This window comes from Falco naumanni, chromosome 2 (genome assembly GCF_017639655.2).
Source record: "Falco naumanni isolate bFalNau1 chromosome 2, bFalNau1.pat, whole genome shotgun sequence".
Lineage (NCBI taxonomy): Eukaryota > Metazoa > Chordata > Aves > Falconiformes > Falconidae > Falco > Falco naumanni.
In genome coordinates this window covers 91,400,031-91,414,454 of record NC_054055.1, presented here as the reverse complement: position 1 = coordinate 91,414,454, position 14,424 = coordinate 91,400,031, and the positions used below count along the sequence as shown (strand labels likewise).

Below are 14,424 nucleotides of genomic sequence, written 5' to 3'. Positions count from 1 at the left end.
GACTATAGGACTTCATACATATCTACTGAGAACTAACTTCCCCTTTCCTCACCCACGAAGAACTTTTCAGCACAATGAGAATTACACAATGGTGTTACAAATTTACATGCCAGGTTTTAGTCTGGCCTTAGCTGTTTACTTGTAAACCTTTTCAAACTGCTGGTTTCTAATTAAAATTATGACATGCTCTTTCAACAACAATAACTCAGTATGTAAGGATCCTGCATACCTTTAAAGCCTTTCATAAAGAAAAAAAGTCAGCCTTAATTTGCAAGTGAAGTTTAATGTTCCAGTGGCTTTAGGTAACGCAGATGGCCTTGTCAGTGTGTTGGCGGGAACATGACACAGAAGACACAACTCTAGAGCCAGGTTTGAGGAAGTTACAGTGTGTAAGCTCCAGTTTTCAATAAAAAGAAGTTTATTCTCAAGGACAAGTACAACCGTCAAAGTGAGGGTTGAGCCTAATGCTGCTAGGGAGACTCTTCCTGGGTCTCCAAGGAGAGGTGTTACCAACCCTATGAGTGCCTCACCGGCCCTCGCTGCTGGTGCTTCAGCCCCATGCACCAAAATGGGAGAGCTTCAGCCCTTGCCCACGCCATGCAGAGGCATTCCTTTGCTGTTGCCACTTCGGGGCGGAGGGAATCCTCTTTTTTCCTGACGTACAGATATTAAATGTCAGCGTCAGCAGCTGGTGTTCAGCAGTAGACACCATCAGAGGGAACATCTCGATGGCCGTCGACTGAGCCTTGGCAGGAGAAGCAGGGTGAATGCAAATGCAGGCAGAGCTGTGCACTGGCCAGCTTGCTAGCCGGAAAGCACCCTTTAGTGGTATGAATGTATCCCCAGCCTGGAGCTCTGCTGGAGGTGGGGCTGCCACCTCCTCGGAGCAGAGGCTCCTAGGAAGGGTGCCTGAAAAGCACCCACCGCCATTCTAGGAGTCGCTCTCCCTTGGGAGGGCCTCCTAGGAGCGTGGTCTGTGGGAATCGCCCCCTCGGGGTAGGCTCCCGGATGATGCAGCCTGGGGGGGACACAACAGGGGAAGATGAACGGCTCCAGCGAAGACGATCCGCTGCAGGGAGAGTGGCTTTTGGCACCCGCAGCCACCACACCTTGGCGGTGCAACTCAGGGGACAGCGAGGGCAGAGGCGGCACCGGCGATGCCATCCCCCTGCCGAGGTTGCCTGGTCCGTGCCCCGGTGGGCCGCACTGCAGCTTGCCCCACTGCCGCACCCCCGGGGCGAGGCGGGCGCAGCAACCGGCCAGCTCCCCTGCTGCGCCCCCCGCCCCGGCGGGCCCCGGCCCAGGGCCGCCCGCCAGCCACCGGTGCTGCCCGCCCGGCCGCCCCCCGCCCGGCCTGCGGCGGCACCGTCCGTCACTGCCGTTTTACGGTCGGGCCTTGCTAAAAAAAATAAAAACAAGCAAATAAATAAATAAATAGAAATTACTTTTCCCGCCCACGCAGCGATGCATTTTTTCCAAGGAAAAATCCCAGCAAACCCACCCCCCGCACGCCAGCGCGTCCCCGCAGGCGCCCCCCGCTGCCCCCGGCGCGGCGGGAGCAGGTGCCCGGCGCTGCCGCCGCCCCACGCCCGCCCCGCGCCCCCCCGGCGGCGCCACCTTGCGAGTCATCGCGGCCCCCCCCGCGCCCCCGCCCCGGGCGGCCCTCGGGTGTCGCTTCCCATTGCACTTGGAGATATTTTCGGGTGGCAGAAGCCGCCTCGTCATTTCCGCCAGGAGAAAAAGACACCGGCGCGGCAGCCGCGGCCGCGGAGAGCCGCGGGAGCCGGCGGGCAGAGCCGGGCGCAGCCGAGCCGAGCCGAGCCGGGCATAGCGGGGACCAACCTCTCGGCGGGGCCGGGAGCCGCCGCCGCTGCCCGCGGGTCCGCGGGGGCGGGAGGCGTCGGAGCGTGCCGCCGCCTCCTCCCCCTTCCTCCTCCTCCTCCTCCTCCACCCCCTCCCCGCCGTGCCGGCAACATGAACTGAAATCCCCAGAGAGGCACAGAGGCGGCGAGCGAGCGAGCGATCGCAGCGGAGGCAAGCGGGGATTTAGCGTCTCTCTCCTCCCGCCGCCGCCGCTCGGGCCCCGGGCAGCGCGGTCCCGCCGCCCCGCACAGCCTCGCCCCTCGCCCGGAGAGCGGCGGCCGCCCGAGCCCCGCGCCCCCGCGCCCCCCATGGCCCTCATCATGGAGCCCGTCAGTAAGTGGTCGCCGAGCCAAGTCGTCGACTGGATGAAAGGTGAGGAGCGGCGCCGGGGCTGCGCGGTGCCCCTCTCCCGTCACCCCCACCGCATCCCCGCAGGTGCGGGTAGCTCCGCCGCGTCCCCCGCGCCGGGGTCCCGCCTCCCGGCACCGCCGGCTGTCCCCACGTTTCGGCCGAGGGCTGGGGAGGGCGGGGGGAGGCCGTCGGGGCCGCGCCCCCGGGGCGAGGGAGCAGCGCGGGGGCCCCGGGCCGCGGGGCCGCGCTTTCCCCCCCTCCCCCGCCCCCCGGCGCAGAGGGGGGGGCGGCTGGCGACCCCCGGCGGCCCATAAAGCCGGGTGGGAGGGGACGGGGGAGGGCTGTGCCCGGGAGAGCCCGGGATGCTCGCGGGCGGCGGCCGAGCTGTGGCGGCGGGGCTGTGTGTGCCCCCCCGCCGCAGCGAGGGGATGCAGGAGCGTGGTCGGCCGGTCCCGGCGGCTGCGGTGCGAAATGACGGGCGAAATAAAAGTTTGACCTAACGCGGGGCGCCCGGCCGGGCGGGGGGCTCGGCTGCAGTCGCGCTCCGCGGTGCGGTGGAGCGGGCTCCGCAGGCGGCGGGGCCGGTGGGTCGGTCCGGGGCTACCGCGCACCCCCCCCCCCCCGCCGCAGAACGCGCCGCCGCGCTGCTCCGGCCGGGCCGGGGGCGCCCGCACGCGGGGGTCGCCATCCCCGTCCTCGGGGGCGGCATGTGGAGCCATCGCTCACGTTAGGCGGGGAGAGCCCGCGGGGCTGCCGGGTGTTTGCACTGCTGCTCTGCCTCTGCTCCCTCACCTGTCCTCCCTCAAAATAAAGCCTGAGGAGAATAAAATTTGGGCTTTCTGGAAATGCTTTTCTGTTATTCTGTGTGCACCGACATGGCTTTAACACTGTAATTTAAAAAGCCTTTTTGTGGTGCTTGGTTGTTTGTTTTGGTTTGTTTGGTGTTTTTTTTTTTGGGGGGGGGGTTGGTTGATTGCTTTTTTTTTTTTTTTTTATTACCTTTAGGTTGGGCTGCAGCTGTGTTTTGAATAAATCATCATCTAGTATTATATATCTTCTTATAAAGATAGAATGACCGGATGGGTACAACTTTTGAACAACTGCTACGTTGTGGGAGTTCTTTATAACATGCTGTGTGCTACTAATGTGACAGTTTCATCATCCTTAAAATTTCAGGCATATAGCATATGTTTTCAGTTATTCAGTCCTGGCATTTATAGCTGTCGAGTTATAATTACATTCAGTAACAAACACAGTTTTGCTGTTTCTGAAATATTCTCAATCCATAGAATAATAAATATAATAAAAAATAATGTGATACTTTGTAGCCTAAGAAATCAGTAAATATTAATAAAAAAACTTGATGGAGCTTACAGATGATCAGTATTAAAAGCAAACACTTTTCAACTTCATAATGTTTTATTACAGCTATTTATCTTCCAAATTTTTTACTTCTAGGGAAAAAAAAAAATGTCTAGGAGTTTTTTCATATCAATTTCTGAGATACCTCCCCCATATTTGGGGAATACAGAAAAAATAATGAATTTGCAGACAGTCCATTTTTAAAACACTTCAAAAATGTAATACCTCAAATGCTTCTCATAAATGACAGGTGACATACATTGTGCGCTCTGCTTTTGTATTGCATCAATATAAAATCAGTTATTTAAAAAACAACAGGCTGACTAAATGATAACATCAAAAATTATGAGGTTGAATAAAGGTTTGTGGTTAGAAACCTGTGTCTAATGCATAGAGCTGTAGATCTGGTTTTAAAAATAATTATGTGAACTTTACAGAAAAAAGCAGTTATTGCAGTTGTGCCTGCTTTCTGGATTATGAAATGGATTATTGCTTTGTAGTGTTTAACCTGTATTTTGGTGCAAATGCTCTATTGCTTCTCAGGAGTATTTCCATTTTCACTGAGCAAACACATATATGTTGCTTCAAGTTTCCATTTCTTCATTTTGTATTCTGAATTGCAGATGAACCTTCATTTAGAGTGAGGTGCGAAGAGATAAAGCACCTGCCTTTGACTAGCACTGTTTGAGGAAGACCATCTAGATAGACACTCTAGTTGCAGAAGTTGAGCCTGGAAATGAGTATGACCAGCAGCCCTGGGCAGGTCTGGTCCTGTCTGGTGGGTCATGTCTTGCCGGGTTTGGAGGAAGGCTGGTAGTGGCCAAGCGCAAGTGGTCTTCGCTGCAGCAACTTTGTTTTCTTCACCTCTCATTTGTAGTGTTGGAAACACTGTTGCTGAAATCCGGGTGAAAAAATGTTGTACTACTTTAAACACACTGTTTCCATGAAATCGCGCTTCTAAAAGTCTCAAAAACAGCTTATTTGTGTTTTAAGAGGTACCCAAGACAGTTCAGTGAGTAAGACGTGAGCGTGTCTTTGTCATGAGAACTTTGGGGTGAGTGCATTAGGGGTCTTTGTGTTAGTGGCAGTGAAGTCTGGTTTGCATAAATTAAGTTAAACTTCAACATGTGAGAATATTTTGCTGACTTACTGGGATTATTTTACAGAATTATAAATGCTGAACTTGGTTTTAACCTATTCCTTGATTTAAGTGCCCTGCTATGTAATAGGTCTGCTCAAAGCAGCTTTGTAAAGAGCATTCTTCGGAAAAGATTTCAATGTTCAAAGCAAAATCTTTCCTGAAAAAGGAAAATCCTACTGTTTAACATTGTTTACAGTTATCTGAAAGTAAGGGGAAATGAAACACTTTAGATTTTATTGCTCTCAGTGTTTTTGTGATGGTCTTGCTGGTATGACCTGAACATTTGCAATAAAAGGCCCCATCTGGAATTCTTTATTTAGTCAAAAGAGCCATTACCTCAGTGGCATGTTGTTCAGGGCAGTGATAAAGCATTGAGCCTAATATTAAAAGATGTGAGAAATGAAGACAGAGGAAGTATTCCTGCCTAACAGTGTTAGATAAGCCGAGCTCTGGGCTGCATGGCTGGATAGGGAGCAGGCTCAAGACTGTGGGTATTCATGGAATAAATACAGTCTTTCCAAAATCTTCTCATTTTTTTAATTCCTTGATATACACGATTGGTCTATGGATCCTTTAATAGCCTATGGACTCTAATGCTGCTGAGATACAGAGTTTTAGCTGGAACTGGTGATGCAAATAAGCGACTGCCTAAATTTCAGCCTGTGAAAATGTGTATGATAAGAAGTTGCGGGCCAAAGTACCAGTTAAAACTTCGCAAATGAAAAGGACAAAACAAGCAGAGCCTCTGTCAGCATATGAATTTTTGTATGGTTTAAAGTGAACCCACCGGCAGAAGATTAACTGTCATAGAGCTGGAGAAAGAGCAGATGGATTAGCTCATCTCTCCCACAGGATGGCATATTGTATGTGGAGGACAAAATGGATATTTAAATTGATTCAAACTGCATTGTTTTGCTTTCCATATATTTAGTACTAATTTTAAAGGCTCTGCATGGATCAGTGAGCTGAAACTGTGTCAATCACCTCCTCTGCCTCCCCTTTAGGAGAACATGTGTTGATTCCACTGCCGCATTGCAAGACATTGACATGTTGCATAGGCAAGTGCCGTTGGATGTCATGACTTCTCTCACTGACTCAGGAAGGGAACATGTCAGATGTGTTTTAGATTTCTGAGGCTCTGAGAAAACTCAGGGGACATGCAATTACTTTCCAAACATCAGGTGTTTTTAACTAAGTCTTGTAATTTGACTTCTTTTCTCTGAGTTTATTTATAATGGCTATAGTTTGATAAGGACTTGCTGCTTTTAACAATATTCGAGTTTAATTCAGTACTAATCTCTTAGTGGTAGAATCTGTTCAAAAAGGCAATCCACCTGGAAAAATCTATATTGCTTTATCTACCAAAGCTTAAATGTTTATTGTTTGCTGAATGACAGCTCATAGAGTTATTCTAAGCTCATACAGCTTAAACTGTTGTAATGGTAGTTCCACTCACAAAGCTGACGTCTGAGGCATGGAGTTGGGCTTCTAATGCTAAGGAAGGCAGGGGGGCTTACCCCTATGCAGTCCACCAGCATGTAGAAAGATGTAAATATTTAGGAGGACTGGGGGAAGAGAAGGAGAAACATGAATGTGCTAGAAAGTGAAAACAGAGTGTGAAAGTTCCCCATTTGGATGATTGAATATTACATGGATTTAAGAACTGACTTTCTGTCTCCTCTTCAACAGAAGTTCATGTCCATTTTCAGTAGCGTGTGTGTTTGCACAGAGTCATGGGCTGCTGGCAACTGTACTCCACTTGGTGTAATGAGGATTACATGTTTGTCAAGAAAATGCAAGAGTTTGTGGGAATGCTCTGAAACGAAAGTCTCTAATAATTAATAATGATTTAAAAAACATGTTGCCATGGGGAGCCTTTTACTCCTGTTCTGACATGTGCAGAGCCCTAGGACTTCTGTGGCAGCACCCAGGCCCTGCTGCAGCTGTTCCTGAAGCATTAGGTAGCAACAGGGAGACTCATCAGTGAAGGCACAGACCCTCTTGCAGTGCTAGGATCTAGCAAATGGATGCAGGTCTTAAAACCAGTAAGGATGACTCCTGTGTTCAGGGTCACTCTCAGACTCACGTAATTTTTTGCCTTAGCTTTCTTTGAAGAAGACTGTTATGGACAGAGTTTAGAAGCGAGGTTTTTTGGGAGTGTAGGCTGGACTACAGCAAGGCTGGTGAGCATCTGCTTTACAGTAGAGAAGAGGTGTGCTTGCACATACGTGTATGCCTCATTTTGGGTTTCCAATTTAGTTTCTTTCAATGATTTATTGAGTTAAAGGTGCTTTCTTACGCTGCTTCCCTTCGTATTGCTTTTGGTAGGGCACTTAACAAATGTGACTATTAGAAATAATGAAAGACTGAGTTGTCTCAAGGAAACAAAAGATAGCTATTAAAGAGTAGGGAAACTGCTTGGATTCTGAAACTTTAATTCCTTGTGAAGCTTGTGTAGATGACTGATGAGCTGCAGAATAGTCATCAACTTGAATAGTCATTGCTAAGTGCCATAGGTGGAATAGATCAGGTGTTTTACAATTTGTCAGCATTAAAACTTTTTTTTTTCTCCCAAGAAAAGCAACCTGAAATTTTTCAGTATTAGAAAGTACATGTAGTACTCTGTTAGCTTTGAAGTGATGCTATTAAATGGAGTTAACGGCTTTTACTGTAATGTCTAGCAAGAAAAGCTGTGGAAAAGCTGTAGAAAAAGATGGAATAGTGCCATAGTGGGAGCTTGATTTTGATGAACTCCCAAGATTTTTATTTTATAGATAGTTACTCCATTTGTAAGAAAGTAGTAAGAATTTCAGTAAGACGAGTCAGGGGCTTTTTTTGGAGAGGGGAGTTTGTATGAAGAGGGATAGTCAAGAGTCAAACTGTGCTATTCCGCTATTCCAAACTTTAGTTTTAAGGACTCTGGCTTTAAAACCGTAGTGAAAGCAGTGCTGGACAATCTCTCTCTTTAGCTTGTTTATTTTTCCTGTGGATCTCTCACTTTTTGCTTGCCCTTCTGACATTAGCAGTTCTAGCAGTATCAGTGGCCACCACATCAGTCACAGTGATGTGTTTCAGGGCATCTTGGTTTGTGACTGGGAAACCTCTCCTGCCATTGTTTATCAACAGAAAATGAAACTGCATTTGCAACTGGGATGTGTCAAAGCCTAACAGCCTGGGTGTTGCCATAGCAAAGGCAATGTTACATAAGCAGCCACTCTGCAAATGATTAATATAGCCAAATCTTAAGCATAACGTGAGACTTCATTTCTAAATGATCCTTTTTGGGAGGGAGCTTTCCTAGTTGAGGTGATCTCACTCACTACCAAAATTAACATGCTAGTTGTGAAGCTCTTTTAACGCTGCCCGTTTACACCTTTATTTTGTTTGAACATATTGTTCTTTTTCTGAAACATCTGTTAGTTTAAATATGGCCTAACAATATGTTTTCTCAAGTGTTTTTTTGCAACAGCTCAGTGAAGTTCTATATTCTGATCTTAGTTTTATTTGCACGCTGCAGTATTAAACCAAGCAATTTACAAATGCCTTTTCTGGTTAATGGGTGTCAATAATTTTGCAAGGCAGAGATACAAACCAGGTCACTTCTCAGGTGAGAGTTTTGAAATATATATACAGATGTATTTGTAGAATCTTTGCAAGTAGTTGTCTTTTAGTGCTCTGACAATAATAAACCAGGCGATTTTATCTTCTGAAACCCAGACTGGCAAATAGTCAACTCTATTTGAGCCTCAGAAGTGTAGATAAACATTTAATCTTAGTAAAGTTACTGCAGCATTTGATTGTACTATATTTCTCAGATTCGGGTAGTTACATTTGTTACCGATTTCCAGAGGAATAGGGAAGAGCTGTTTGTGGAGAAAGTTCTTCGTGTATAGGCTTGTATTCAAAGGTATGCAACCAGGAGAAAGAGAAAGCTCATTCCTCAGACTTCCATTCTATGTAGCTGACGTTTGGTTTATTTTTTTTCAGGAATTTACAATTTTCTTATTAAATCACAGGATAACTGTATCAAGGATCATCTGTAGCAAGCACTTACCTTCGGCAGGATAACTTAATTTTAGATTTTGAGATCTGAATAAAACTGCACTACTGTCATGCTTATTACTCACATGATTTCCTTAACGAAACCTTTAAACCTTCAGTTTAGGATCTGAACAGTGATCTAGACAAATGCTGTCAGATAAGGATTCCCAAATATCCGACTAAAAAAAATTCCAATTCTGGATGGGCTCTGTTGTGGAATTCCAAAATGCCACATTTTTTTTCCTTAATCTTCTTCAGCTTTTCAACTGTGCCTACTTACCCTAAAAAGTTGAATTAGGGAAATCGAGATGAGTTGTATTTGTTCAGAAGAAAACTTTTGGGGCCTCAATATAAGACCCATATTACAGTCAAAATGCAGGGGAAATCAACTGCCACATGAACCTACTTGCAGCACTGTCAAGGGAATTTGATTTCTTGTTGTGGGACAGCTGGACCTAGCAGGACAGTTGCTCTTAAATTTAAAATAGCTGACTGTCCAAGAGCAAGCATCTGCTGCTCCTTATAATGGTCCTTCCCTGCAGTTGCAGGGTGAAGGGCTAGAAGACACAGGTCCATTGGTCTGGGGCACCTAAGATCTGGAATGCTACATGAGCATCCACTCATACACATTTTGCCCTCACCATGTATGGGGTTTAGCAGATGTCTGGTAGATGAAACAATTTTTTACTTGAGGTTTCTGGTGCAGGCATTTTTCTTATGCAAAGGGAATTCAGCACTGTCTATATCAAGTCATGTTAAAGCACTGGAGGCTTAAAAATCTAGCCCAGTTCTGCTTGTCTGCCAAATAATATTATCTTTGAGAAAACAGCTGTGGATGTGATCTCGTAGGGTGCTTGGCATTCCCAGTTTATCCTTTAAGTAGAAATATAGGGCACTTGGTACCTCAGATGAAGTGCCTAGAACAGTAATTTCAAAGTGTTTGGCCTTACATGATTAACATCTGCTACAGTACCATATGGTAGGAATTTCCAAGTAAACTGTTAATTAATATACGAGTGTACCAGAGTAAGCTGTAATTAAACTATACTCAGCTGAAATGTATTATTTTAATATACTGGGATGCAAAGTGCTGTACCTTGGTATTAGACCTTTTCTGTTTGTGTGAAGAGGGCAAAAACTTGATGAGAATTAGTTGAGCTTTTAAATTAAAGGTTCAAGTAGCTTTTTTTAAATAAATGGCTTAAGACTCACATCAGCATCAAACATCCATTGACTTAAATGGAACAGGGTCTTTATTTTGTAATGCTGAATTTTACTTTGTGAATGCTGTGGAGTCTCCTCAGCTCGGATTTTACTGGTGTCTGCTGTGGATGGTCAGTGGGTGTCCAGCTGAGCTGCACAAGCATAGAAGCCATTTTCACAGAACTTCAGGCCTGCGCCACTTGGTCTAGTACCACCGGTGGAAAGAAAATATTCCTGTATGAGCTGGCCAAAATGGTCTGGAAGAGCATTGACGTGGGAGGTAAGGTTGTGCATGTGTGGAGGTAATGCTGGGACCTCCTCCTCGTCCCTGTTGTATTTGGAAGGATGAACGTACCGCTGAGCAGCTGGCTGGGTCACCTCAGAAGGGCTCTTGCCTCCCACAGAGAATGAATGTCAGCTGTATAGAAGTTTATAATATCACTGTTTTTGTTGAAGTGTAGAATTTATTTTTAGTTTGGCCAGATCCACCAGTTGCCAAAAGCTATAGCTATAAATGACCTATTTCAAAATAGATGATTCTTCTCTGGCCTCCCTTCCTTCTCTCTTTCCTTTCTCTCCTGATAATCTTCACGTCAATAAGAAAGTGAAAAACCCCTTCCTCTGCATAATGAGGCCAGGTAAATACAGGTGGGACATGCCAGTGTTGCCCGAGTAATTCACTAGATGGCATTCCTCCCTCTGAGTCAACACTGAAGCCCTTCACTGGAATGACAAGAGACCTTAGTGTTTTCTAGTGAGATGTCAGCCTGAAACCAGGTGTGGTTGCTGAAGGCTCGCTGGCATTCTTCATAATAGTGGGAGAGTTAACTCTAGCACCCCGATTAAATTCCATGTTAATAATTAAAATCTTTGTAACTGGATCATGCTCATTGATACCATTACTGACATGTGCCTGCCTTACTTTCTTTAATTGCTTTGTAGTTTTGTTGGTTGCTTTCACGCAGCTGATATTTTGATTTGCAAGGTGCAGTGCCATTCTTGGTCTTGTTTTGTTTCAGATTTTCAAGAAATACTGGTGGAGGAACCTGTTGAATGCAACGTAGAAGTTGCGCTCAAAAAAAATAGTTTACATTGTGTGCAATCAACTACTGTGAATCTGCACTTGTCCTGCTTTGTGTACACCTTTTAAACATCAAACAAATAACAATTTTCTTCTTGACGAGTCTGGTGGAAGTGTGACTAGACTATGGGGTGAAATATCCAAAAAGTGCCACCTTCAGTGTTCAGCATTGGTTGACTTCTGGCTGGCTTTTTTATTGTTGCTTTATTGTCATGGATACAACTGTGTGTGCCCTTTGTCTCCATTTCTCCGGAGGTCAAGCATGGCTCTTTTTGGTGGACTTAATTTTATTAGAGCTAATATGAAAAAAAAAAATAATTAGAAAGCTGTTAGTGTGTTTTTATTTTTGTAGTCTGCTTCAGCTTGTTTCCAAACCTTTCTGTAAGTGCATGGTGATGAAGTGGTCATTACTGCTTTTCAGATGGGTGTTTATTGCCCTTTTCAAAAACTATGGTCTTTAAATATTTTCAAATAAAACTACCTTAGTTAGTTAAGCCAGAGTGTGGAGGCTTATTGTTTCTAAAATTTCACTTAATGTTTGTTAGTTTAGTCTTGAGTGTGGTGCCCCACAAGTCCTCTTGAAAATACCTGTGATCAGTAATTTCACTGTTGAGTACCGGACTTCAGAATCAGGTGTAGTTTTCACTACTTTAGCGGTTGTTTCACTGTATGTTTTAAACCATGTGGATCTTAAGTTTAATGCAGCCTGTGGTCAGAAGCCTGTTTCTGGAGCCCTCATACTGAATCCAGGAGCACTGTGTAGTGTGAATGATTTGTCATGCTCTGTGTGTGGACTTCAGAGAGAGAGGTTTAGCCCGAACGCATAATCATTTTACACAAGAAATTTCCATGTAAGTGTCAGTCTCAACATTTGAGGGAAGGACAGTTTATCATTAGAAAAATAAGAGAGTTAGGTATATGACAGGACTCCCTGAGAGCAAATAAACTCATTTTTTAAAATGATTGGATATTTCATAGCCTTCAAAGGATTGTTTAAAAAGGCTATTTTAGCAAATTACATTACTGGCATGGCATTTGAATGCCTGCATGAGTTGTGATGAAGCTACCCCTAGCAACTATAGAAAGTAAAATGGTACATATGCGATCATGAAACTTCTGTGTTCCTAAGATTAGTGTGTTTCCTTGTGTGTTTTGGTGGTTTGTTTGGGTTTTTTCTTTCTTTCTTTTAAATATAAGATGTGGTGTTCCTGGTAACTACCTTGGCTTGAATAAGACAGCTGAAGTGTAATGGCAAAGCTGATGGAGGAGTGCTAGCCATCCTGCTGATGTAAATGTCAGTATTTGAAAATGGTCTTACCAGCCCACGGTCTTGGGGAAAAACAAAACACCTGGTGGAAGACAAAAAATCACTTTTCTATGAAAAGATACCCCATGTACTATGTAGTATTCACTAGATGAATAAAATATGAAATTTGTTGCAGAAGGCTGAAGGTAATTTCAGTTACTAATAGTTTACAGAATTTGTTTACAAGGAGCTTACTGATTGTTTCCTTGTTCTGTCTTGGTCAATAAACCCCTTTTCTGTTACTTATTTGGACATCACCTGGTTTGTCTCTTCTGTCCTAACTGTTGTCCCTCAGCTCACTATAAGCAACACTGAACTATTCAATTATGAACTGGAGGTAACTAATGCTATTGAGATATGAATGAGTAAAGCTGAACAGACCAGACAGTTAGTGATGGCCTGTGTTGGTGTTATCAAATTGTAGGGTATTATCAGTCTTCCCGAGACTTGCTTTCTGAAGCAGGGTGCAGTGGCATGCTGTAGCTGGTTGCCTGGGCATCCAAGTGCTGGGGGTTGTGGCCCAGCAGAATTCTGTGTTCCTGAATGTTTTTTATCTCTGCAGATCTGCGCAAATTCCTGTTTAATGAGTGCTGTGTGTAATAGAAAAACTGAAAATGTAAGTTCAATATGTGATGCGTTCCTTAAAACAAAAATTAACCCCAAAATTTGTTTTCCAGTGGAAAAGAAGGTAAAGCTAAATAAAAACTTCGCTGCCCAGTCCCTTATAAAAAAAAATAAATTGAAGACACTTACTTACTTTAGAAAATGTTTGTTTCCCAGTTGATAATATATTGAAGGCTGTGGTGAGAATGGTGATGTTTTAGATCCAAAGGAAAAATGTGCTCCTAACTCTTCAGCTGCATATATATGAGATTAATTCAACTAACAGGCAGAATTAAAGAACAACTAGGAATTGTAATATTGTCTTGTCATTTCATTAGATTTCCTCACTTTGTATGTGTTCAGTAATGTGGTCTACCTCTTACAAGGTAACTGACTTGTATTTATCCTAAGAATTAAAATGGTAAATCTTAAGCCTGTACCTTCTTGTTTAGTGCTCTCAAATACTGTAAGGAATTTCCTGCAGAATACCCTTTTGAGAAGCCTTATTAAATCAGAATTCACTTCAAGAAAGAATTAAAATGAGGCCTCTGAAGGAAAAGTGATGTGTGCCCGGATTTAGTTTCAATTGATGACAAAATTGTTTCAAAAATTACAAATTTATCTAATTTATTTTCTTTTGGTAGACTCTTTGAAAGAGTTATGGCAGTTCACAAAGTTGTAGCTCAAAGTTTTTGAGTTCAAAGCATCTCTGTAATGTCAAATGTTATGGCTGTACTCTAGAAAGAAAATGGCTTTGAGATTACAGTAATTTAAAAATGGGCAAATAGATAGAAATAGCTTTTTAGTGGCATGATTAGGTATTTAAATCTCAAGAGGTCATTTGGGTTTGTTTACTGTTTATTATTTTAGGATTTTTGTGTCACTGTGGAACAGCACAAAATGATACATTGTAAATGTTTTAATGGTAAAAATCGGCCATCAATGTTGAGAAAGATAAATCCATGTAGCTGCTCTAGAAGAATACACCCTTCTTGCATGTAATCGAGCACCCTGAGAACAATTTACTTGAATGAACTTTTGATGAGTTCTTAAATGTGCTCCCTTTTAAAGATATTATCATATGACAGATGGGGAGTAAACTAGCTAGGAGTTCAGAGAGGTCGGATAAGGCCAGTTATAAAGAGTTGTCTGCTCGTTGGGTATTTTTACCCCTTTTTTTCCCCCTTCCTTTACTGACTTTTTGCTGTGGCATATGTGACTTTTAGAGATTACTCTGTGTGCTCTAATCCAATTGCTTTGTTTAGTCAAATGAATGTTTTTTGTTTAGTTTTGATTTTTAGCTTTTGTTTTTAGCATTAAATGTGCATATTTAATTAGGATATGTTATTAAAGATTAGATCCTCACAATAGGATGTGTGCCCGCTCTTGAAATGAAGTCATGCTTGTCAGGAGATAGTAAATAATAAGCTTAGTAAGGTCTAAAAGATGTGTCTTGCAAAACATTAGCCCCTG

At 44.0% G+C, this 14,424-nt stretch overlaps 2 protein-coding genes across 6 annotated transcripts in view; one reads left to right on the top strand and one right to left on the bottom strand.

Moving 5' to 3' along the window:
• Window positions 1-202: 202 nt before the first annotated feature.
• Window positions 203-2,173, bottom strand: LOC121083615 (myosin heavy chain IB-like). Its single transcript, XM_040584180.1, has 2 exons — window positions 1,843-2,173; window positions 203-1,399 (listed from the first exon to the last, which is right to left on the bottom strand). The coding sequence occupies exons 1-2, from the start codon at window positions 2,171-2,173 to the stop codon at window positions 897-899; spliced, it is 834 nt and encodes a 277-aa protein (XP_040440114.1). The 3' UTR covers window positions 203-896.
• CNKSR2 (connector enhancer of kinase suppressor of Ras 2) overlaps window positions 2,134-14,424 on the top strand; it is a 219,480-nt gene continuing 207,189 nt past the window's right edge. For all 5 annotated transcript variants that reach the window (XM_040582541.1, XM_040582540.1, XM_040582539.1 and 2 more), the window contains exon 1: window positions 2,134-2,235. In XM_040582541.1, the coding sequence (XP_040438475.1) occupies window positions 2,172-2,235 (64 nt within the window). In that variant the 5' untranslated portion in view covers window positions 2,134-2,171. The remainder of the gene's footprint in view (window positions 2,236-14,424) is intronic.